Genomic DNA, 26,915 nt, shown 5'->3' on the forward strand with positions numbered 1-26,915 from the left:
GTAAATGACAAATAATAGATTAAAAATTGTTAAAGAAGATGAAACAACAGTGATAAATGATAATTCTCTTTTATCAGATATATAACCAATTAAATTAATAATATTTAATTTTAATGATAATATTTAATGACATTTAATCACGATTTAATTTTAATGAGGGATTGAGGAAAGTAACAATCCAAAACTATTGAGGAGCTTAATTTTGTACAGGCTTTAATAACATATATATTAAAGTACAAATTTGGCATATTTATTTGACCCAACAAGTTTCACCTCTAGATATTTTTTCTTCAAGTATATTCAGAAGTGTTCACAAGATATTTGTACAGTGAATTCACTGCAGTATTTATAATTTGAAAAAATATATTGAAAATATAGTGACAAATGTTTATCAATAGGGAAATGTTTAAATACATTTACACTAAGAACTTCTCCTATTAAAATGTCTAAGCTTTATCTATGTGTAATGACAATAAAAGATCACCAAGATATTTTGTAACTGAAAGTGAAGAAAAAATTGCAAGTCTTTTTTTGCTATAATTTTATTTAATAACAGTATTTATACATGATATCCATGGCAGAAGCTGGCTAGATTCGCCAAGCTAGTTTTTCTGCCTTCCTGGGTACGTGGCTAGATTTTTTTTCCCCATGTTCCCTTGCAGTGGGTGACCAAGTCCTGGCCTATGGGTAGAGTGAAATGGTGTAAGATTCTCCGTGCTCCCTCTTCCCCCCTTGTTTATCCTGATTGCTATTTGGGTATTTGCACTTGACACTGAAGGCTACCTTAAAACCATAGGCTGAGAATTGTGAAGCTTATGTCACCCTGAACGTCACTGAACGGCCGCAGGGAACAGAACTCCTGCTTCTACCTTTGCTGACTGAACTTTGTATGAACAAGAAATAAGCTTCTGTGTTGCTAGGCTACCAAAATTTCAAGGTGTATCCATTACAGGAGCTAGCACTACCCTTACTAATACAATTTCACTTGTTTAAAATCTGATAAAGAAAGAAAACTAAATTATATGTCCATATAACTGGATATGTATTTGTACAAAATGGAACACAGATTAATTGCCTCTTGGGTTCAGATTGGCATTGGGTCTGGAGGAGAATATGAATGAAAATGCTCACTTTATGTACCTTTTGTGACACTAGTTATTTGGTGTTATTTCTTTAGGTAGATATGTGTATAATGTTGTTGAAATTTAGTCTAGGGAAGAGCCAAAGTAATTCTAAGACAATAATTTTGGAACTGTGTCCTAAGGAAGAAATAAGGTAAAAGTGTACTTCAGGGAAATCCTAAGCTATATTAAAAGCATAAATCATGGAATACTGAAAAAATTACACTAGAATGTGTTTAGAACATACATTGGACATATATTAAGGCATTGCAAACAGATAAAACTGAAAGGTAAATGGAACCAAATCATAGAAGAATATACACTTTCAATTAGGATAATCTTTGGCATGGGAGTAATAAGAACAAGAACAGTGAGAAGGATGGATTAGAAAAAATAGGAACTAAAGTCAGAGGTACTGACAAAGAAATATGATCATAAAACTAACAAAATGTAAAGAAGCTATTTTATTAGTTAAATAAAAAGGAAAAGTAGAATTTGAGATATGGAAGGAAAGAAAAAAAAAGAAATTCAGGGTTTTGATGACTGAATTTCCACATAGGGAGAAAGCATTCTTCTAAGTCTCATCCAGCTTTGGGCTCTGGAATCAGATCCTGCATGTACTCTGTGATCAAGAACAACCCTCAGTAGGGCTGGCATGAGAAGGGAGAATCAGAATTTATCAAGGGGAGTCCAGCTTTTCAAAAATATCCACTGTAGATACTGAGAAACTGCGGTTTGGAATACCCTGGAGTAAAGTTTTTGCGTAACTCATGATGATGCTGTGAACATCATTATGTAAGAATGACTGGTCTCAAGAACCCTAACTATGAATATGTAAGAGCTAAAGAATAGAAGATTGTGAGAATGAGAAATGAATTCTTTTAGTGAGAAAAATTAGACAATGTGAAAACAAGACCTATTTAAATTACACTATTATGTTAATAGTGAATTAACTTGTCTTAAAATGTTAAATTTTATTCAATTAATTATTAGGATATAATTCTTGTTCTATTGCATAACGTTAAAGAAAGAGTAAAGCTTGGGGTTATGTTTGTTTAGATTGATTTTTCCATGTATAATTTGTTGCTCTGATATCTAATTCTTATTTTGAGTGGTAAATGAGATTTTTACATGTAATAACAGTAATTTCACATATTTCCTTTCTAAATATAATTATGCCAATTAAATACATTTTAAACAGCAAACATTTTTTGTGTTATTTTGCACTCAGATAAAATTATTTTAAAATTTATTAAATCAAACTAAAAACAACATAAATTTTAGAGCTAGTGAAAAATGATAATTTAAATAAAACTTTGAAGCCATATTTCAATAGGGCTCTATTTTATGTTAAAAAATCTATTTGAAATTATGGTGTTCTCATGATTTTGAGAGTTAAAGTAGGAATTAAATTCTTCTTTGGATTTCTTCCTATTAGCCACCACCATTAAAAACATCACTAAGTATTCTTGGTTATCTGCCTGGGAATCAAAGTCCTAATCACTAAGAAACTCAACAGATATAGGTATAGAGGTAGATATAGATATACATATACATATATACATATAGATATGGGCATAGTAAATACAAGCATGTGAATTTTGATAATACATAAGCAGAGAAATGGATGTATAGAAAGATTGAGTAAGCACTTTGAGTAACTTTTTCAGTATCTTACTCTCAAAGGGAGTACTGCTTACCTGGTCTGCCCAGGTGTGATCCAGGATAAAGTAAGAGATATTAGTTAAGCCTGTTCAGAAAACTACTTTTTGAAAGGACTATAGGGAATTCCTTGGCAGTCCAGTGGTTAGGACTCAACGCTTCCACTGCTGGGGCCCTGGGTTCAATTCCTGGTTGGGGAACTAGTATCCCGCAAGCCACGCAGCGTGGCCATAAACAAACAAACAAATAAATAAATAAATAAATAGTAACCTTTTAAAAAAATAAAAAGGGCTTTAAAAAGACTACAAAGAGAATAGTTGAGGGAAATGAAGCTACACTTTGGAATAAATCATTACAGTTCACTAAGTGTTAATGTAAATAAATATATATCTGTGTTATATACATACAAAATTAAATGCACATAACTCTTCTAAGAATATATGATCCAGTGAGGATGTGGTGAAATTAGAATTCTCATATTTTGCTGGTAGGAATGGAAAGTGGTGCTGTTTCTTTGGAAAATAGTTCAGCTGTTGCTCAGAATGTTAAACATGGGATATACAATCAAGCAATTCTACTCCTAGGTGTTTACCCAAGAAAATGCAGACAATAACTTGGACATGAATGTTCATAGTAGCCTTGTTCATAGTAGGCAAAAGTAAAAACAGCCCAAAATGACGATCAATTAATGAATGGATAAATAAAATGTCAATAATAAAAGGGAATAAAGTTCTTTTACATGCAAAAACATGGATGAACCTTAAAAACACTATGGTAAGTGATGAAGCCCAGCACAAAAGACCACATATTATGTGATTCCATTTATATGATGTCCAAAATTGACAAATCTATAGAGACAGAAAGTAGGCTAAAGGTGGCTCTGATGGATATGGGATTTCTTTGGGGAATGACAAAATATAAAATTATACTTTGGTGATAGTTGCACAGCTCTGGATCCCCTAAAACTTGCATTTTAAATGGGTGCATTCTAGTTTGTAAATTATATCTTGATATAGCTATTAACATTAATTTATGATCTGGATAACAGGGGGAAAAACCTGAAATAGTTTAAATATATTAACTCCAAACTGATAGAATCAGTGGTGTATATCCAAACAATATAACACTTTGCAGCTTTTAAAAGGAAAATCAAGAATTGTATTCACTGACAGTGCAGCCTGCTAAGCATAATTTTTAGGTGAAAAAATAAAGAGCAGAATATTCTAGTAGTGAAAAGACAAAGCAGACTGGAATATGAGTGTTTATACTATAATTCTCACTTTTGTAAAAAAAAAAAAAAAAGTATCTATACATATTATTTGTAAATCAGGTTTTTTGTTGCCTAGGTTATAACACATTTATTTTACTGCTTTTAAAAATCTGTAATGATTTGAAAACTTTTCTTCCCTTTCACTGTTAATAGCCACAAGGTCAAAATTTCTCTAGCTCAGTTTCTTTCTTTGAATACTTCATCATGATTTTAAAGATTCTCTTCTACTTGTGAGCGGGTCTTCCAGGATTTACACTTGTGAGCAAGCCCATTCCTCCTTCTAAGAAACTGAGGCCAGACAAGTGTCTGCTGACAAGAAGCAAACCCCTCGAGCTGCTGCCTGCCTCAGGGGATTCCGTAGAGCCCCTGGAGGAAAGGGGCAAAGAGTGGAGCGTCCTCTCCTCCACTGAGAGCTCCCCCCACCCCTGCCCCTGAGATTAGAAATCACTGTCACATCAAGGTGTCTTCCTCTAAGGACCAGGCTTGATTTTGAACAAAATTAGCATATCTTATTTAATCATTAATTCATACAGAAAAAGACTCTTGAGCGCTTACTACTTGTTATAACAGTGACTGGTCCATCACTGTACTTTTGTCCGAAGTTATCCAAGAGGCAATCAAGCAGATTCTTCAGGCTTATTATTTCGGACTTATAGTAAATCAAGTATTTAGTTAAGAAAGACAAAGAAGTTCAATCTTTACAGTACTGTTTATTTTAAAAATAATTTTGAAAACTCTGAGCCTTGATTTAGTTCTGAGCTCTCATACATTCATGATTTTTAGAATTAAAAAGAACTATAATTTTAGTGCTCCTTTTTTACATTGCTAATTATATTAATATGACTGTCATCAGGTTGTGCTTAATAAACATCCACACGTACTTTATATTTTTAACCTTTTCTGTAAAAGTAAGTTAAAATTTAACAACCAGAGCAAATATTTTGTTTCTTTTAAAATATATAATAAATTGAATAAATTTTATTTATTTTAATTCTAAATTCTAAAATAGGTAAATTCATGGCATAATTTATAACTAGTGAAAAAATACTGAAAGTCAAGGACTATTAAGAATAATATATCAGATATAAAATTTGATCATAATAAGATAAAATGCAACTGGTTAATGCAGTTTTCAAATTTTGATTTATGATTCTGACATTTTAATTGATGGATCAATTGATAGTAATTACTTTTGTGTAATCAGTTAGCAACTGAAATGTGCAACACATTGATTTTTTCAGGTGAGACATGTGCTCCCTGAGCAGCTACAGTAGGAGAAAGAACTAGTGACATTTAATTCAGTCTAATTTATTCCTGAGAAAAATGTGATTGACTGCAGTTCATGAAGTCCACAGCAAGAGTTAGAGAAAATGGTGAAATTATTCAGAAACACTAAAACTAAAAATTAAATTAAAACAAGAAATGCTGAGTAATAAATCCCATGTAATTCAAATTAGCATTGCCATTTAACTTGGAAGTTACCTTATAAGGACAAACATATTGCGAGTACAAATGGGGAGAACTACACTAATCCAATAGAATTAAATCAGAGAAAGTTGATTGTAAAGTTACATCAAAGCTCTTAGAATTTATATTATCTATAAAACTAAAGAGCTATGTAATGGAGTTATGAATTGACCCAAAGATAACCAAATTATTTTTACTTGCTATTTTTCTTGTGAGTGGAGTGGTACATTGCACATTTACAAAACTGATTCAAATTCATTTATAAAATATTTATTGGAGAGGTAACTTGGGAACAAGCATTGTTGTTAGGGATATGATGAAGAAAAGAGCAGATTGCAGTCCAGAGCAGAGAGAAGAGAGTCAGGCTTCACAACTATAAAAATTAAAATATGGTTATGTCACATTAAAAAAATGCACAGCGTAAGAGCTGTGAGTTGAGCTTTCAGTGTCTTACTGAGGACTACAGCCTGGGAGGCAGACTCTCAGCAAGCTCTGAGAAACTGTTCAAAGAGGTAAGGGGGGAGCCAAGACATATATGTATTTTTCACTGGGAAAAAAATATATAGTCAAACATCAGAAGATCACTGCTACTTACAAAGAACAGACACCTCAGATTAATGATTTTAGTGCTTTTCTGTGTATGGGAAGATGTAAGAATCCAGGCTCACTGAAATCTTTCCTTAGATGTGCATCCTAACTACCTAGGGACAGTATCCAAAGCACAGAATGCTTCCTGTTTTATCCATCCTGAATTCCCTGAAGGGGACAGTGTCAGTGGGCAACTGCAGTGGTGAATGGCTTGATCCTTGTAGAACTGGAACAGGGTCAACATGTTCTTTTCTTCACAGTTACAAACTATGATAAACAACATAAAGAAGAATCTCAGGTTGTAAAACGACTGTAAAACAAAAGAAACTGACCTGCACATTAACATTATTTGGGTAAAATGTTTTTATGAATCATCTATTTCACTTTCCTCAGCTTTTTATTCCGGTAAGTTGACATATGAGTACAAAGTAGACACAAAAATAACTGTCTCTAATTGTCACTCAGACAATATTTTTGAAATGAGTTCTTTTACCAAGATTTTATCTTTATAACAATGTACAAAATAAAGATTTACTCAGTTAAATTGTTGATTATTTTTATTGCAGCAAGATTTTTTACATTTAAAAGATAACTCTCTTAATGATTTTGTGAAGTGAAAATTTCAATTTGAAAAAGAATAGATACATGTATATGGATAACTGAATCACTTTGTTGTACAACTGAAGGTAACACATCATTAATCAACTATAATATAAAATAAAAAGTTAAAAAAAATTCAAAAGCACTGCTTCTCAAACAACACAAAACACTCAGGAGAACAGTGAAGACATTAATTCAACAAATACTTAATAAAGTCTCTACTAAGAATAGGGAATTCTGGCAAAATGAGGAATCTGTGTGTGGAAGAAAGATGGAAAAAATAGTGACTAGTGTACATACAACCTAGTAGAAATATGTACATAAAATAATAATACTACAAGCAGGTGGGAAATATTCTAGCAGTGGTACAATGACGTCATGGAATTGTAGAAAGACGAGAAACATCAATTTCACCTTGGTGGGCTAAGAGCAACCAACAAGGCTATGTTGAGGAAATGATGGAGATCTTGACTTGGCACTTTAGATGAAATATACACAGGAATAGAGGAACAACAATGCGTAGAAAGTGGTTTGAACAAACTTCAAAAATTAGGAAAGCCCGGGTCTTTAAGGAATAGTAATCTCATTTGGTTTGAGAGAAGTTAAGGTAACTTATCAGGAATCATGATAAAACAGGCTGGAAAGCAGAGAGGAATTCTATTATCAAGAGGCTTTGAATATAAAAGTAAGGAATTTCAATTTACAGTAATTCAAAGGAAATTGAGTTTTGTTCATTAGTTTTTAGGGACGAAAAAATTAAACTGGCAGTAAAATTGGTGAAAAAAATGAGAGAGTCATTTGTAACATATCTCTTGGTTAACTCCTAAAGTGAACGCAAGTGACTTTGAAAAACACATATTGCTAGCAATCAACCTAGAAATAATTCAAGTTCAAGCAGTTTTACCACGAAAATGTCACATGGTCTAAATTCTTCATCTTAGGCTTACACGGTTTAGAAGAGCTGAAGTAGAACTAAGTTTAGCCCAAATCTGAATTATTTTACGTTAGAGAACTGACTCTCAGTCTTGTGCAGGCTGATGCATTCAGGTTTCTCAGGACTTTGAGGACATTAATACGGCTTCTCAGAAGAAACAAGTAGATTGACTCCACGATTCCCCCACGGTCCCGTTTACAATATTTATAAATCCTACAATTGTAGAACAAACGTGACAATTCTATGTGCCCTCAGCTGAACCTTGGATGACTATTGGTTTTATCTCCCTCTTATTTTAAACCAAAGTTTCTGTTATTTCTATTTAAGGTCCTGGCTCTTTTACTTATACTACTTTTTTCTGATCGGTTTATAAATCTAGATCCCAGGATTCTACGCCGCCAACAACGTCCGCGTCTGTCGCTCCTCCTGGGGCCGCGGGAGGGGCCGGCTCCCCGGGGGCCTCGCTCGTCCCCCGCGCGGCGCCGGCCACGTGCCAGGGGCGCGTGTGTCAGCACGGGGGCACCTGCCGCACCGTTCTCCTCCCGGGGGGCGTCTTCTCCTTCCAATGCGACTGTCCGCTCCATTTCACCGGCCGGTTCTGTGAACGAGGTAACCAATCTCCACTGTCCTCCTGTATTTCCTTTTTAAAACTTCTCCAGAGGGTGGAAAACAATAGAAACCTATCATAAACACATTGATGGCTATTAGCACAAACAAGAAACATCTGTATAATTGTATTTAAAAATGCATTCTGATAGAACATTTTCAGTTCAGTATTGCAGAGCCAACAATATATTTTTTTTTTCATTAGAACTGCCATTCAGAGTATATTTGCAATCGCCACACAACATAGGAGTTAAAATTCAAATGTAGTGTTGTTTAGGGAGTTTCTTTAAAGTTATGGCGCATCCATCCTTCGTCACCATAGAAACAATTAAGTTCTAATTAACATTATTTTTATTGCTTAATTGTTAATCAAATCGCTTTTTTATATTTCAAAAGCAGATCCCCATATTGAAGTTATTGTGGTGTTTAAGAAGAGCACATTATTTTTCTGATGCTTAAGAATATGGTTTTAGCATTAATGAAGCTATTGATGAATCAAAAGAAAATTTCTCTTTTGTGAACATCTAATGGCCTCCTAAGAGTGTCTCAGTTAATTAAAGCAGTGCTGGGCAAGACAGCCAGAAATGCCCCGGGGCAGATGACTGACGCATTAGGTCCTAAGCAGCTGGCCTGTCTCTGCACTAAGCCTGGAGAGTGTCATTCTTTTCTATGTAAAATTGACCACTAGTTCTAAATTGGGGGAGGGGTAGGGATTACTACTGGGTGATGATTCAGATGGCAGAGAATTTCACTGCTTCTCCAAGATTGTGTTAAATAACTCCTTTTTAAAATACCAAAATGTGGGACGTCCAAAAGAGAATTCAAAGGTATACATATGTGTTATTCAGCTCTCCTTCCCAAACAATCTTGTGTGACTGCTATGAATGCTTTGCTGTTTAGCCAAGGAAGCAAGGAAGCACAGTCTAAAGCACAGAAATGGAAACATGGTCTATTTTCATGTTCATTGTAAAAACGTGTCCTTAAAGTCTATTTTTTAACTGTAAAATGGTTTTGAAGACACATCACTATTGCTTGATTTTTGAGTGAATATTTTATATGTCTGCAAAATACCATGAGACATGCATCTTTTACTGCCTTCTGAGACCATTGGTATTACATACCGTGAGTGGACGTCTAGGGACATAATTTAGATGGTAAAGATCTTTTAGATCCACATGTAGAACTGAGAGGGATTTTTCTTTCTTTAATTTCATGGTAGGTAAAGCCTTAGCAAAATACCCTCCTTACCTTTCTTAAAATATACTCTGATATTTTAATTTTTTTTTCAATCCAAATTTACTGACAGTGGTGAACTTGATGTTGTGAAAACCAGGGTCCTCAGTTACGGAGTGTGTCCCTTGTCCCCCATACGGACCAAACCACAAGTCTTTCCACTGAGCCTCAGTCCCCTCCTCGGACTCCTCACTCTGTGGCTTTAACACCTCACACAGTGACCCATACTTTCCTCCAGAAAAAGAGAAACCTGGGTTTACCTGGAATTAAAGCCCAGGATTGACTGAGGTTTGTTTGGTGTTTGGGTGGCAGAATGTAGGACACTGACCTTAGGAAAAGAAGTGGGGAACTCGGCTCTATATTCACTTTTAGGAATATTTCATTTTTTCTAACATTATTAAGCGCTTTCTACCTTCTATATTTTAACTGTTTTTCCTGTTGATTTTGCAGTATTTTTAAAACTAATAAATTGTATGATAACATGGTGCTAAGACCAGATAATCTACCACAGAATATTTATTTCTAAGTGCAAAGTAGTCAGAAAATGTGAACAAATAATCATTACCAATGAGACAATTGTTTTTTTTTAAAGAAACTTTAAGTCAGTTATATCTGAGGTGTATGATGCACTGAACAAAATTCATGCAGTAGGACTCTTTAGATTATTAGATATCATAGTATTACATGTGATTTTGTTGTTGTTCTTGCCTGTTGGGGAAATATTTCAGTATAAAACTTAGACTGTGATGAGATGTGCATTTTTAGAATTGAGAATATTATTTCTAATTGTAGAAGTTATACATTTTCCCTTGTTCAACTCTTTTTTTTTCTTGAAGTATAGTTCATTTATAGTATTGTGTTGGTTTTAGGTGTACAGCATAGTGATTCCATTTTTTTTGCAAATTATACTCCATTATAGGTTATTATAATATATTGTGTATAACTTCCTGTGTTATACTGTAAATCACAGTTCCTTATATACATATTTATTTTTAACCATTTACCACCTAAATTCATGTTAAGTATCTTTCTTCTTTCAGTCATGAAGAAAGCCAAGAACAGGTCTGTGTTCTCAATCTAACGCTCTAAATATAAGTCATACTAGCATGCATCTTAGAATCCAGATCACAGATGATGACTCTTGCGTAAGGCCCATGATTCAGGAATCTGGTACCATGAAGAGGCTTTTTATATATAGCATTCTCCAGGTTGGCCAGATGCACCATTTCTAAGTGTAGAATTCAATAAATAGTATCATATGTCAGCGTCAAAGTATGTCAACTACCTGCTAAAAATCTTGCTTTGGATACACAGTCTCTAAATCTCTCTGTCTCTCTGTCTCTGTCTCTGTCTCTCTCTCTCTCTCTATATATATATATATCATATAACTTTATTTATTGAAGTATAATTGATTTACAATGTCTCAGTTTCAGGTGTACAGCAAAGTGATTCAGCTTTATATATATATATATACATATATATATATATATATATATATACATATATATATATATAATATATAAATTTTAAGATTCTTTTCCCATATAGGTTATTACAAAATATTGAATATAGTTCCCTGTGCTATACAGTAGGTCCTTGTTGTTTATCTGTTTTATAGACAGTAGTGTGTATATGTTATTCCCAAATTCTTAATTTATCTCTCCCCCCCCAACCTCTCCCCTTTGTTAACCATAAGTTTGTTTCCTATGTCTTTGAGTCTGTTTCTGTTTTGTAAATAAGTTCATTTGTATCATATATTTTTTTAGTTTCCACATATAAGTGATAACATATCATACTTGTCATTCTCTGTCTGACTTACTTCACTTAGTATGATAATCTCTAGGTCCATCCATGTTGCTGCAAATGGCATCCTTTTGTTCTTTTTTATGCTTAGTAATATTCCATCACATATATGTACCACATCTTCTTTATCCATTCCTCTGTTGATGGACATTTATGTTGCTTCCATGTCTTGACTATTGTAAATAGTGCTGCAACGAACATTGGGGTGCATGTGTCTTTTCGAATTATGGTTTTCTCTGGATATATACCCAGGAGAGCTACCATATGATCCTATAATATATAATTTCTGAGAATTGTTGTCAGTATTAAAATGCTTAGAATTTACAGATAGATTGTTATGAAAATGATCGCTTAAATGAGTCCCTTATTGAGTACATTAAACATCTAAACCATCCGAACTTCTGCTTTAGGAATGAAACTTGCATACTGTCATTGTGAGGAGTTCTGACTGACCAGACACTGTACTGGGTGCTTCATGCATCTTATTTCACTTAACCCTCAGAGTAATCCAGCTGAAGTCAGCTCTCTAAATGACCCCCATTTACAAATGAGAAATCGAAGGCCTCTAGCTGTTAAATTACTCCCTTCAGGTCGCACAGCTTGCACGTGGCAGAGATGGGATTAGAAACCATCTCAGCAGACTCCACAATTCACATTTAACCACCGTGCTCTATTGCTACACTCGTTAGAAAATCAAATTTAACAGGACATGGAATTTCTAATTTTTCTCACTCTTTCATGTTTATAAAAATGTATCTTTACGTCAGGGAAAAGAGAGTTTTCTTTAAAAAATCAAATTTCAAAAATCAGAAAACAAAGAAGTTAATGTTAATCTAATAAATTTTCATGACCCACTTAAAATTAAGCTGAGAAGCATATTGGGTGATCTGAAAAGAATTGTATCTGAGTGGTAGTATTTTTCCGTAATGATTTCAGTAAAACTAAAATGTAGAAAGTAGATTAAGAATATTTGAATTTCAGAAAAAATCTAGACATAGATGATGAAAGAACATGACTCTTTGAAAAAATATATAATTGCAGAGGCATCTACATGTAAAGATATTTTCAAAACTGATTTTTCTTGATAGCCTTGCTCCTTTTTCCTTCCAGTGAATACGCTCAACCTGTAAGAGAATGTTAAATTATTTTATTTTAACAACCTTGATTTTTCACAGCAAAATGGAGGTGCCAGTTAAGTATGAGCTTTAACTAAAATAGCATTAGATTCAGCAACACAGAGAAAGGGTTTGCAGGGCTGTAGGACTCAGTACTAATTCACCCATACACATATTTCCCATGTACTTGGCATTACATCATGGGTTCTACTTTATCAAATCATCCATATCTAATCACCTAATAACATTGACTTATAGAATCAGTTTGATTTAATATGTTCCTTTTCTTTCTCAGCACATGTTATCTTAATTCATATTAGCTGAACCTTGTTGCCTACTTTGTCATAATGATCCTGCATCTCACCAGGGGAGACAGAGGAGCCTGTATTCTTGCTTTGTTTTAGATGGCTGTGTGCAGGCAGATGGCTGTCCCCTACTGTAAAGTTCAGAGTGACGGATTTAGAATATCAGCGCTTTGTGCTGCAAGAAAGCGAGTGCCTCTGACTATTAATTATAGGATTAACATTTTTAAACAGTCCCATACTTTTTAGTGTTCTATAAAACAGTTTTATAAATAGTGTAATAAAGGAGTATTTAAATGCCATACATTAAAACCAAGGAATCATTTATTTGATATCCTGTCTCTGCATGTTCCATATATGCTTAAAGGTCAGCTGCACTGAGTAAATTGCAAACGTAGAAATAAAAATGAGAAGTTTTACTAGGTGTTTCATCTTGTTTGTTTTTTTTTAGAAAAAGACTGCCTGAATGTCTGCTTTGTTTTTACCATAATCGGAACATATTTTAAAGGCATATTAGAGTAGTCTAAATCTATTTGTTAACTAACTATAGTCAGGTTGCTGAATGTCAGATGTTCCAGAGCCAAGAAGGCAGAGATAGTCAGCATCTAATAACAATGATCTATCTCCCTGCCAGAGGACTGATGGTCTGCATCATAAGAGAAGGGCCGAGAAATGGGTGTTGGCCTTTTCAAACATAACATTCCTGTCTGAAAATCTATCTTTAAAAGCAGAGGGCAACGCTGCATATTTATCAGTAAATGGCAACTGCTGAAATATTAAGATGTTAAGTTGAGAGTGAATGGGGATTGAAGTCAAGGGCAGAGGCTGACAGGAGACAGGGCCACCTGTGGGCAGAGACAGAGGGTTCTGTTTCTGGAGCACGGGCAAGGGCAGGCCCCCATCTTCCCTGCCCTCTCACCACCAGTTGCTGCCGTTCTCCACCATGAGTACCATGCTCAGCTGGTAGAAAATGACAGCTCCCTCCTCATCCTGGTGCTTATAACTATAAAAACTACATGCCCATCAATCTCTCTACTTACATTGGTAACAATCTAGAAATTTCCATCTAGGAAGAGGAGGAAAACATATACCCCTGTGTCCATCAAAAAAGGATGACATTTATTTTATTTGTCTCCTGTATTGACTTAAATAACATCCTTTTATTCCCTTACAATTCAACACATCCAATTAAAAAATCCTTAGTTGAACACCTATACATTAGTACCACACATGGAGTTAGTCATTAGAGGTGGTGTGAGGATCACATTTTTGTCTTTAACTTGTCAAGTGGTTGCGAGCATGGAGTGTGGGTTGGGAAGACAAGCCTGACACGCAGGTCAACTACCATTCACTACTTACCTCTTTAAAGCTACATAATCTCAGCTCAGCATCACCCCTGTCCCCAGCAATGTCTGCCTGAGGACCTATATTTGTTTTCTGTTGCTTCCATAGCTAATTATCACAACCTAGTGACTTCAGCAACACAAGTGTACTATCTTAAAGGTCTGTAGATCAGAAGTCTGACACAGTTCTCAGCAGGTTAAAATCAAGGTGCAGGCAGGGCCGTGTTCTTTTCTGGAGGCTCCAGAGAAGAATTTGTACCTTGCCTTCTGACTTCCAGAGGCTTTCTGCTTTCCTTGGCTCATGGCCTCCTTTATTCTACCTTCAAAGCAAACAATGGTGGGTCCAACCTTTTTCATATCACGTCACTTGATCTACTCTTTCATTTCCCTTTTCTACATTTAAGAATGCTTGTGATTACACAGATTCCCCTGGGATAATCCAGGATCATCTCTCTATCTCGACATTGACTGATTAGCTATTTTAATTACGACTACATCCTTAATGCCCCTTTGCCACATAAAGTAACATTTGCAGAGATCCTAGGAGTTAGGATGTGGACATCTTTGGGGGACCACTATTCTGCCTACCACAGGCCTTGTAGTCATTCCTCAGAGAATTTACATAGTCATATAATAGAAAAGGAAGTTTACTGGATGGATATCTAGGGCTAATAGAATTGGGGGAAGCCAATGAAACCTGGTGGGAAAAGGCACTCTGAAGGATGCTCTGGAGAGCCAGTCAACAAGAAGTGAGGGCTCACCTGAGAACAGACTGAGACACACCTTCACTGAACAGGGGCTCACACAGCCACCACGTTCTGAGTCACTTGCTCAAGATGCAGAGTCCCATCAACTATTTTGAAATTGTCTAATTGGCAAAACCTCCACCATATTCTAACCCACTGCCTGAGCAGGAGATTAGGAGAGGAACAAGAGGAGTCATCTTTTACTTTAGGCTCCTAACATAGGAACTAGACTGCACAGTCCACCAGGATCCCAAAACATGGGCCTCTTCTTCATTTCCACACAAAAATATAGTCATTCACAAAGGCTTTTAGAGCACACATATGCATGCATGCACACTCTTTAAAGTTGAATGTTAATCCTTTCATTAAAAATTATTTGGATAGAGGAGCTTCAAGATGGCGGAAGAGTAAGACGCGGAGACCACCTTCCTCCCCACAAATACATCAGAAATACATCTACATGTGGAACAACCCCTACAGAACACCTACTGAACGCTGGAGGAAGACCTCAGACCTCCCAAAAGGCAAGAAACTCCCCATGTACCTGGGTAGGGCAAAAGAAAAAAGAAATAACAGATACAAAAGAATAGGGACAGGACCTGCACCACTGGGAGGGAGCCGTGAAGGAGGAAAGGTTTCCACACACTAGGAAGCCCCTTCGCGGGTGGAGACTGCGGGGGGCAGAGGGGGGGAGCTTCGGAGTCATGGAGGAGACCGCAGCCACAAGGGTGCGGAGGGCAAAGCAGAGAGATTCCCGCACAGAGGCTCAGAGCCGAGCAGCACTCACCAGCCCGAGAGGCTTGTCTGCTCAGCCGTCGGGGTGGGCGGGGGCTGGGAGCTGAGGCTCGGGCTTCGGTCAGATCGCAGGGAGAGGACTGGGGTTGGCGGCGTGAACACAGCCTGAAGGGGTTAGTGCACCACGGCTAGCCGGGAGGGAGTCTGGGAAAAGTCTGGAGCTGCCGAAGAGGCAAGAGACTTTTTCTTGCCTCTTTGTTTCCTGGTGCGCGAGGAGAGGGGATTCAGAGCGCCGCCTAAACGAGCTCCAGAGACGGGCATGAGACGCTAAGGCTTCTGCTGCCACCACCAAGAAGCCTGTGTGCGAGCACAGGTCACTATCCACACCGCCCCTCCCAGGAGCCGATGCAGCCCGCCACTGCCAGGGTCCTGTGATCCAGGGACAACTTCCCCGGGAGAACGCACGGCGCGCCTCAGGCTGCTGCAACGTCATATAGGCCTCTGCCGCCGCAGGCTCGCCCTGCATCTGTACCCCTCCTTCCCCCCGGCTTGAGTGAGCCAGAGCCCCCGAATCAGCTGCTCCTTTAACCGCGTCCTGTCTGAGCGAAGAACAGATGCACTCAGGCGACCTACATGCAGAGGCGGGTCCAAATCCAAACCTGAAATCAGGGAGCTGTGCGAACAAAGAATAGAAAGGGAAATTTCTCCCAGCAGCCTCAGGAGCAGCAGATTAAAGCTCCACAAACAACTTGATGTACCCTGCATCTGTGGAATACCTGAATAGACAACGAATCATCCCAAATTGAGGTGGTGGACCTTGGAAGCAATGATATATATATTTTTTTCCTTTTCCTCTTTTTGTGAGTGTATGTGTATGCTCCTGTGTGTGATTTTGTCCATATACCTTTGCTTTTACCATTTGTCCTAGGGTTCTGTCTTTTTTTTTTTTTTTTTAGTATAGTTTTTAGCACTTGTTATCATTGGTGGATTTGTTTTTTGGTTTCGTTGCTCTCTTTTTTCTTTCTTTCCTTCCCCCTTTTTTAAATTACTTTTTGAATTTCTTTTTAATAATTATTTTTAATTTTAATTATTTTATTTTATTTTAGTTTTTCTTTCTTTCCTTTTTCTCCCTTATATTCTGAGCCGTGTGGATGAAAGGCTCTTGGTGTTCCAGCCAGGCATCAGGCCTGTGCCTCTGAGGTGGGAGAGTGGAGTTCAGGACATTGGTCTACCAGAGACCTCGCAGCTCCACATAATATCAAAAGCAAAAATCTCCCAGAGATTTCCATCTCAACACCAAGACCCACCTCCACACAACGACCAGCAAGCTACAGTGCTGGACACCCTATGCCAAAAAACTAGCAAGACAGGAACACAACCCCACACATTAGCAGCGAGGCTGCCTAAAATCATAATAAGGCCACAGACACCCCAAAACACACCACCAGATGCGGACCTGCCCACCAGAAAGACAAGATCCAGCCTCATACACCAGAACACAGACCCTAGTCCCCTCCACCAGGAAGCCTACACAACTCACTGAAACAACCTTAGCCACTGTGGATAGACACCCAAAACAACGGGAACTACGAACCTGCAGCCTGTGAAAAGGAGACCACAAACACAGTAAGTTAAGCAAAATGAGAAGACAGAGAAACAGCAGTTGAAGGAGCAAGGTAAAAACCGACCAGACCAAAAAATGAAGAGGAAATAGGCAGTCTACCTGAAAAAGAATTGAGAATAATGATAGTAAAGATGATCCAAATTCTTGGAAATAGAATGGAGAAAATACAAGAAACGTTTTACAAGGACCTAGAAGAACTAAAGAACAAACAATGATGAACAACACAAAAAATGAAATTAAAAATTCTTTAGAAGGAATCAATAGCAGTATAACTGACGCAGAACAGATAAGTGACCTGGAATGCAAAATAGTGGAAATAACTACTGCAGAGCAGAATAAAGAAAAAAGAATGAAAAGAATTGAGGACAGTCTCAGAGAACTCTCGGACAACATTAAATGCACCAACATCTGAATTATAGGGGTCTCAGAAGAAAAAGAGAAAAAGAAAGGGACTGAGAAAATATTTGAAGTGATTATACTTGAAAACTTCCCTAATTTGGAAAAGGAAATAGTTAATAAAGTCTAGGAAGTGCAGAGAGTCACACACAGGATAAATCAAAGGAGAAACACGCCAAGATGCATATTAATCTAACTAACAAAAATCAAATACAAAGAAAAAATATTAAAAGCAGCAGGGGAAAAAAAGCAAATAGCATACAAGGGAATCACCATAAGGTTAAAAGCTGATCTTTCAGCAGAAACTCTGCAAGCCAGAAAGGAGTGGCAGGACATATTTAAAGTGATGAAAGGGAAAAAACTACAAGCAAGATTACTCTAACCAGCAAGGATCTCATTCAGATTCGTCAGAGAAATTAAAACCTTTACAGACAAGCAAAAGCTAAGAGAATTCAGCAACACCATACGAACTTTACAACAAATGCTAACAGAACTTCTCTAGGCAGGAAACACAAGAGAAGGAAAACACTGACAATAACAAACCCAAAACAATTAAGAAAATGATAATAGGAACATACATATTGATAATTACCTTAAATGAAAAAGGATTATATGCTCCAACCAAAAGAGATAGACTGACTGAATGGATACAAAAAGAACACCCATATATATGCTGTCTACAAGAGACCCACTTCAGACCTAGGGACACATACAGACTGGATGTGAGGGGATGCAAAAACATATTCCATGCAAATGGAAATCAAAAGAAAGCTGGGTGGGCTTCCCTGGTGGTGCAGTGGTTGAGGGTCTGCCTGCCAGTGCAGGGGATGCGGGTTCGAGCCCTGGTCTGGGAGGATCCCATGTGCCGCGGAGCGACTGGGCCTGTGAGCCACAGTTACTGAGCCTGCGCGTCTGGAGCCTGTGCTCCGCAATAACAGGGGCCGCGATAGTGGGAGGCCCGCGCGCTGCAATGAAGGGTGGCCCCCGCTTGCCGCAGTTAGAGAAAGCCCTCGCACAGAAACGAAGACCCAACACAGCCATTAAAAAAAAAAAAAAAAAAAAAAAAAAAAAAAAAAAATTCAAATTCTCCAGAGAATTCCCCTCTCAATTGCTGTATTAGTTAGGTTAACACTAGCTGCAAAAACAAACAAACCCAAAATAATAAAACAGCTCAAACACAAAAAAAAAAAAAAAAAAAAAAAAAAAAGAAAGCTGGGTTAGAATTCTCATATCAGACAAAATAGACTTTAAAATAAAGACTATTAGAAGAGACAAAGAAGGACACTACATAATGATCAAGGGATAAATCCAAGAAGAAGATATAACAATTTTAAATATCTATGCACCCAACAGAGGAGCACCTCAATATATAAGGCAAATACTAACAGCCATAAAAGGGGAAATTGACAGTAACACAATCATAGTAGGGGACTTTAACACCGCACCTTTACCAATGGACAGATCATCCAAAATGAAACTAAATAAAGAAACAGAAGCTTTAAATCATGCATTAAACAAGATGGACTTAATTGATATTTATAAGACATTCCATCCAAAAACAAAAGAATACACGTTCTCCTCAAGTTCTCATGGAATATTCTCCAGGATAGATCATATCTTGGGTCACAAATCAAGCCTTGGTAAATTTAAAAAAATTGAAATCGTATGAAGTATCTTTCTGACCACAGTGCTATGAGACTTGATATCAATTAGAGGAAAAAAATCTGTACAAAATACAAACACATGGAGGCTAAACAATACACTACTTAATAACCATGAGATCACTGAAGAAATCAAAGAGGAATTCAAAAAACACCTAGAAACAAATGACAATGAAAACACGGTGACCCAAAACCTATATGATGTAGCAAAAGCAATTCTAAGAGGGAAGTTTATAGCAATACAATCCTACCTCAAGAAACAAGAAACATCTCAAATAAACAACCTAACCTTACACCTAAAGCAATTAGAGAAAGAAGAACAAAAAATCCTCAAAGTTAGCAGAAGAAAAGAAATCATAAAGATCAGATCAGAAATAAATGAAAAAGAAGTGAAGGAAACAGTAGCAAAGATAAATAAAACTGAAAGCTGGTTCTTTGAGAAGATAAACAAAATTGATTAACCATTTGCCAGACTCATCAAGAAAAAAAAAGAGAAGACACAAATCAATAGTATTAGAAATGAAAAAGGAGAAGTAACAACTGACACCTCAGAAATACAAAAGATCCTGAGAGATTACTACAAGCAACCATATGCCAATAAAATGGACAACCTGGAAGAAATAGACACATTCTTAGAAAAGCATTACCTTCTGAGACTGAACCAGGAAAAAATAGAAAATATGAACAGAACAATCACAAGCACTGAAACTGAAACTGTGATTAAAAATCTTCCAACAAACAAAAGCCCAGGACCAGATGGCCTCAGAGGAGAATTCTATCAAACATTTAGAGAAAAGCTAACACCTATTCTTCACAAAGTCTTCCAAAATATATCAGTGGGAGGAACACTCCCAAACTCATTCTACGAGGCCACCATCACCCTGAAACCAAAACCAGACAATGATGCCACAAAGAAAGAAAACTACAGGCCAATATCACTGATGAACATAGATGCAAAAATCCTCAACAAAATACTAGCAAACAGAATCCAAAAGCACATTAAAAGGATCATACACCATAACCAAGTGGGGTTTATCCCAGGAATGCAAGGATTCTTCAATATATGCAAATCAATCAACGTGATACACCATATTAACAAACTGAAGGAGAAAAACCATATGATCATCTCAATAGATGCAGAGAAAGCTTTTGACAAAATTCAAAACCCATTTATGATAAAAGCCCTGCAGAAAGTAGGCATAGAGGGAACTTTCCTCAACATAATAAAGGCCATATATGACAAACCCACAGCCAACATCGTCCTCAATGGTGAAAAACTGAAACCATTTCCACTAAGATCAGGAACAAGACAAGGTTGCCCACTCTCACCACTATTATTCAACATAGTTTTGGAAGTTTTAGCCACAGCAATCAGAGAAGAAAAAGAAATAAAAGGAATCCAAATTGGAAAAGAAGAAGTAAAGCTGTCACTGTTTGCAGATGACATGATACTATACATAGGGAATCCTAAAGATTCTACCAGAAAACTACTAGAGCTAATCAATGAATGTGGTAAAGTAGCAGGATACAAAATTAATGCACAGATATCTTTTGCATTCCTATACACTAATGATGAAAAATCTGAAAGTGAAATTAAGGAAATACTCCCATTTACCATTTCAACAAAAAGAATAAAATACCTAGGAATAAACCTAACTAAGGACACAAAAGACCTGTATGCAGAAAACTATAAGACACTGATGAAAGAAATTAAAGATGATACAGATAGATGGAAAGATATACCATGTTCTTGGATTGGAGGAATCAACATTGTGAAAATGACTATACTACCCAAAGCAATCTACAGATTCACTGCAATCTCTGTCAAACTATCACTGGCCTTTTTACACAGAACTAGAACAAAAACTTTCACAATTTGTATGGAAATGCAAAAGGCTGTGAATAGCCAAAATAATCTTGAGAAAGAAAAACTGACCTGGAGGAATCAGGCTCCCTGACTTCAGACTATACTACAAAGCTACAGTAATCAAGGCAGTATGGTACTGACACAAAAACAGTAATATGGATCAATGGAAGAGATGGAAAGCCCAGAAATTAACCCCTGCACATATGGTCACCGTATTTTTGATAAAGGAGACAAGAATATACAGTAGAGAAAAGACAGCCTCTTCAATAATGGTGCTGGGAAAACTGGACAGCTACATGTAAAAGAATGAAATTAGAACACTCCCTTCCACAATACACAAAAATAAACTCAAAATGGATTAGAGACATAAATGTAAGATCAGACACTATAAAACGCTTAGAGGAAAACATAGGCAGAACACTCTATGACATAAATCACAGCAAGATCCTTTTTGACCCACCTCCTAGAGAAATGGAAATAAAAACAAAAATGAACAAATGGGACCTAATGAAACTTAAAACCTTTTTCACAGGAAAGGAAACCATAATCAAGACAAAAAGACAACCCTCAGAATGGGAGAAACTCTTTCCAAATGAAACAACTGACCTAGGATTAATCTCCAAAATTTACAACAGTTCATGCAGTTCAATATCAAAAAAACGAACACCTCAATCCAAAAATGAGCAGAAGATCTAAATAGACATTTCTTTGAAGAAGATATATAGATCACCAACAAACCCATGAAAGGATGCTCAACATCACTAATCATTAGAGAAATGCAAATCAAAACTACAATGAGGTATCACCTCACTATTTCAGAATGGCCATCATCAAAAAATCTACAAACAATAAATGCTGGAGAGGGTGTGGAGAAAGGGAACCCTCTTGCACTGTTGGTGGGAATTTAGATTGATACAGCCACTATGGAGAACAGTATGGAGTTTCCTTAAAATATAAAAAATCGAACTACCATACGACCCAGCAATCCCACTACTGGGCATATACCCTGAGAAAACCATAATTCAAAAAGAGTTATGTAGCACAATGTTCATTGCAGCACTATTTACAATAGTCAGGACATGGAAGCAACCTTAGTGTTCATCGATAGATGAATGGATAAAAAAGATGTGGCACATATATACAATGGAATATTACTCAGCCATAAAAAGAAATGAAATTGAGTTGTTTGTAGCGAGGTGGATGGACCTAGAGTCTGTCATACAGAGTGAAGTAAGTCAGAAAGAGAAACACAAATACCATATGCTAACAGATATATATGGAATCTAAAAAAAAAAAAAAAAAAAAAAAAGAAAAAAATGGTCATGAAGAACCTATCAGCAGGATGGAAATAAAGATGCAGACCTACTAGAGAATGGACTTGAGGACATGGGGAGGGGAAGGGTAAGCTGGGACAAAGCGAGAGATTGGCATGGACATATATACACTACCAAATGTAAAACTGATAGCTAGTGGGAAGCAGCTGCATAGCACAGGGTGATCAACTTGGTGTTTTGTGACCACTTAGAGGGGTGGGATAGGGAGGGTGTGAGGGAGGGAGACGCAAGAGGGAAGAGATATGGGGTTATATGTATATGTATAGCTGATTCACTTTGTTACAAAGCAGAAACTAACACACCATTGTAAAGCAATTATACTCCAATAAAGATGTTAAAAAAAATTTTTTTTCAGATGTTTCCCTTCTCATCACCCACCTATTTTATGTTTTTTCCTTGAATTCCTGACATTTTTATTCATTTATATTACAGAATAGTTTAACAAATTTTGTATTTCCACTTCTCCTGAAAACCTACTATAAACAGCTTATCAAAATATTTTCATAAACAAAACTTGTTCCTTTCTTACTTAATCAGTAAAAATATTCCATGGATAAAGTGGTATCCAAAATGATACTTAAAATTGTGAATTGAAATAATGGGCAAGTACGTTAAAGCGAAGAGAGTTGTCTAGTTTGACTTGGGAGAAGGGAACACGTGGGATCGGCTGAGAAATAAAGCTGGAAATTCAGGGTTACCCATTCTGTAAAGAATCCTAAATGACAGATTAAAAATATTAAATTCATAGTGCAATGTTTTCATTGGGGTAAACTGGGAATGGTGCACAGGGATCTCTCTATTATTTCTTACACTTACATGTGAATCTATAATTATCTCAGTTAAAGTTTCAATTAAAAAATTGAAAAAAATTAAATTCATTAGCAACGACTTTCAATGGAAAACAAGACATAATGATCAGAGTTTGCTTCAGAATGATGAAACTGAGAGTAGGATTTAGAAAGGATTACATTGGAGAAAGGAATAAGGTGGAAAGAGAAATTGGGACATAATCTTAGCAGGCTAGGAAACAGGATGAAAACTGTTTTAACCCTAAGGTTTCCTAATAATTTGGAAGTATAACAGAACTTTGTGTTCTCTATACAGAATTCAGTTCAGATTTTTTACCAAAAACTTACAAGACTAAGTAGGGCTTGCATCTTTTCATGTATTATTTTGTAAAGAAGAAAAAATGTGTTGTGAAATGTGATTATAAATGAGATAAACAATTAAATAAACTTAGAAAAATTAAGACAGTAATGACTTCAATTGTACCAACTTATCTCTCTTTATCTGATAAATGGGTATAGATATATTTGACTCTACGGTCATTTAAACATGACATGTAACATGACACTTCATGACTTTACTAATGGTTCTTTTAATTGACAGGCATGTTTAAAAGTATTTTTTCTTCTAAGTTGAATTTGCTTATAAAAATAGAAGAAAAGTCAATTAAAATGATTCATAGTACTGCCTATTAAATCACTTTAAGGTGATAATATTTAAACAGAGGTAATAATTTCTTAAAACTTGGTATACAGTGATCATGAAATAATGTTTAATGGTTCTATAGAAGCACTATCCAATAATAATCTAATGCAAGACATATATGCAATTTTTAAATTTTCTCATTGCCACATTAAAAAATAAAGAAGAGACAGAAGAAATTAATTTTAATAATATATTTTATTTAGCCAAGTGTATCTAAAATACCATCACCGTAACAAAATAAACATATTAATGGAATATTTAAATTTTTTCATGCCAAGTATTCAAAATTTGGTCTGTACTTGACACAGTACATTTTAATTTGAGCTAGCCACATTTCAGTTGCTCACATGCAGCTGGTGGATACCATATTGGATGATACAGTTCCATAAAACCAAAGGAAAATGGCTTAACAGTTGTGAGAGTGTTGCTTATACATAAGTATTGATGTTTGCAGAAGATGAAGAGATGCTACTAATTAAAGGTTTGATGAGAATAAGACGAAAGCAGCTGAAGTCATAGAATGTCTCTGACTACACTATACTATTAGTTAAAATAGAAAGCATTAAAAAGTCATTTATTTAACAAACTCTAGAGCACTCATTTTGGTCTCTCTTCTCTTAACTATCTGCGCTTATATTATCTGCCTCCTGTTAGATGAGAGGGTCTTTTAGACAGAACCCTGAAGCCTTACACACGATCTTTCACAGATAGCTGCCAGATTTGTAATCCAGCTCTGACCTTCGCTGTATGCCAGACATGTATATTACACTTGTATGTCTAACAAGGCCTTTCACACAGAAATGGGCCATGACTCTTATAGAGAAAGTGTCTCTCATTCTTACACTTATATATTAATTCATTTACAAATTGTCAGATGAAGTCATTCATGCACATTTCTACCACACATTCTTTGCATATTTTTCATGTGCTAAGCACTGCCTCAAACACTGATCACACATTAGAGAATAAGATGAACATATTCCCTGCTCTCTCTTTGTCTTTTACAAGTAGTATAAGCCAAATGAGAAGTAAATGTTCAAATATATAATTCCAACTGATATATAGACTCTGAACCAGAGTGCTGTAACAAAGAAAAATAGGGTGGGGTGAGGTGGGAGTGGAGAAAGACCCATTTAGAAATTTACAACAAGCAAATGTCATTTAATCTGAAATTAAAAATCAGAAGGTGCCAATCCTTTGAAAAACAGAGAGGAGAATGTACCAGACAAAGAGAATATTATGTTATCATGGAAATGAATATGTAAGAATGACTTTTTACCAGTTCTTTTTTTAAAGAAAAACTGTAAGTACTAATAATTTTCTTAGCTAAAGTTGGGGCTAAAACAAATTAATGAGAAAAGCAATTCCTTTAATTTCATGCATCAATTTATTCAAATTTGTAATGGCCCCATTGATCCTGCTCTCAAGGAATTTAGTAAAGTTTTATGGTCAAATGCTATTTTTTAGCCATAATAATGGCTACTTTTCTCAATTACTGCAGTACATTCTTTCAAAGAAAACATTAAGCATTTCCATATGAGAATGTATTGCCAGATAGTTAAATTGATATAGTTTGTTGAATTTTAGCTTATTATTTGTCATTTTAACATTTTAAATAATGATAGAAAAGCTACACTAATTCTTTTGTATTATACTATTTACAATGAAATAGTAAAGATTTGAAAGAAAGTTCTGTTTTGTAGTTAACTAGAAGAAATCAGTGCAAAGAATTGAAAGATTAAAAACTTGGAGGATATGAGAATAGACCAACAGCAAAAACAAAGGCTGATGTTGACCTGCCCTAAAATGTTATTACACAATGGCAAAATGGAAGAACTAGGATGCCAAAAGCTAATCAAGAATAAATCACGTGGCCTCTAGTAGATTTATTTTCAGACAAGTATGTTCTTCAACATGTGATGTGCCTTTGGCAGGAAACAATTAATAGAACTTGTATTTAAGAGGTGCCATCATGCCCTCACTCATAAATATAATTTTATTAATGAAATTGAGAACCATCTGAGCAAAAGAATTTATTCTTTAAACTGTCCTTGAAATACTAAATCCACTTCAATTGCTTTAACCTACTTTGTTAAGGTGTCTCTGTGGACATCTCTTTATTCTCCATCCTAGGATCGTAGATATGGATATGAATAAATATGAATAGGTAGAGAGAGATATGGAAATCAAACCAGTCCTCACACATATGTCTGTCATCCTCTGTCTGCAGTGCCATTTGCTGCTGTGGATTAAAAATCAGGAATGGATGCTTTGGGTCATCTCAGTGCCTCTGGTAATTAACATCAGGTGCAGTGGTAACTAAGAAAGAAGAAGGAAACACACAGTAACAGCTAAACATTGTCATTTCATACTTGGGACTTACCATGCTAAGCTCTTTTCCTGCACTTTCTCTTTCCATCATAACACTGACCCTGTGAGTCAGATAATACCTTATTAGTCAAAGTTATTTTTGTTTCCAAGTGATGGAAATCAACTTAATAAATAATAGCTCACACTTATTGTATGCTTAAGATGTGTTAGGCATTGTTCTTAATCTTAGTCTGTAGTAACTCACTTATCCCTCATGAATGAGTATTATTTTGAAGTAAATACTATCCTCTCCCTGTAATTCAGTAGAGAAAATGGATGCAGAGTGTTTAAGTAACTTGTCCATGGTTACTTAGCCAGTAAGTTTGGAATTGGAATTTGAATCCAAGTTCTTAAAACTATCCTTCCTGTCTGATCCAAGTTCATGTGAGCAAAGACAGAAAAATTTAATTGTAAAAGCATAAAGGTGGAATATCATAGAACCCCAGAATGGGGATGCAGAGGTGTCACCAGAAAGAGACTAGAACCAGGAACAAAAAGCATTCTGGGTACATTCTCTGCTGGAGTCATGTTTCATGTTCTCACCAGGTCCCAGCTGACAATGGTGTTTGAATCAACACGGTAGGGTCCTTCCCCCATGGAAAGGCTGAATCTTGGATAGACCCAGGGGAAAAGACGCATGGCTAAGG

At 36.1% G+C, this 26,915-nt stretch overlaps 1 protein-coding gene across 1 annotated transcript in view; it reads left to right on the forward strand.

The window, feature by feature from the left end:
- Nucleotides 1–26,915, forward strand: part of EYS (eyes shut homolog) — a 1,768,116-nt gene that overhangs the window by 1,222,265 nt on the left and 518,936 nt on the right. Inside the window, exon 25 of the mRNA XM_036871239.1 lies at nucleotides 8,022–8,251. Coding sequence (XP_036727134.1) covers nucleotides 8,022–8,251 — 230 coding nt within the window. The remainder of the gene's footprint in view (nucleotides 1–8,021; nucleotides 8,252–26,915) is intronic.

Source organism: Balaenoptera musculus, chromosome 12, assembly GCF_009873245.2.
Source record: "Balaenoptera musculus isolate JJ_BM4_2016_0621 chromosome 12, mBalMus1.pri.v3, whole genome shotgun sequence".
Classification (NCBI taxonomy): domain Eukaryota; kingdom Metazoa; phylum Chordata; class Mammalia; order Artiodactyla; family Balaenopteridae; genus Balaenoptera; species Balaenoptera musculus.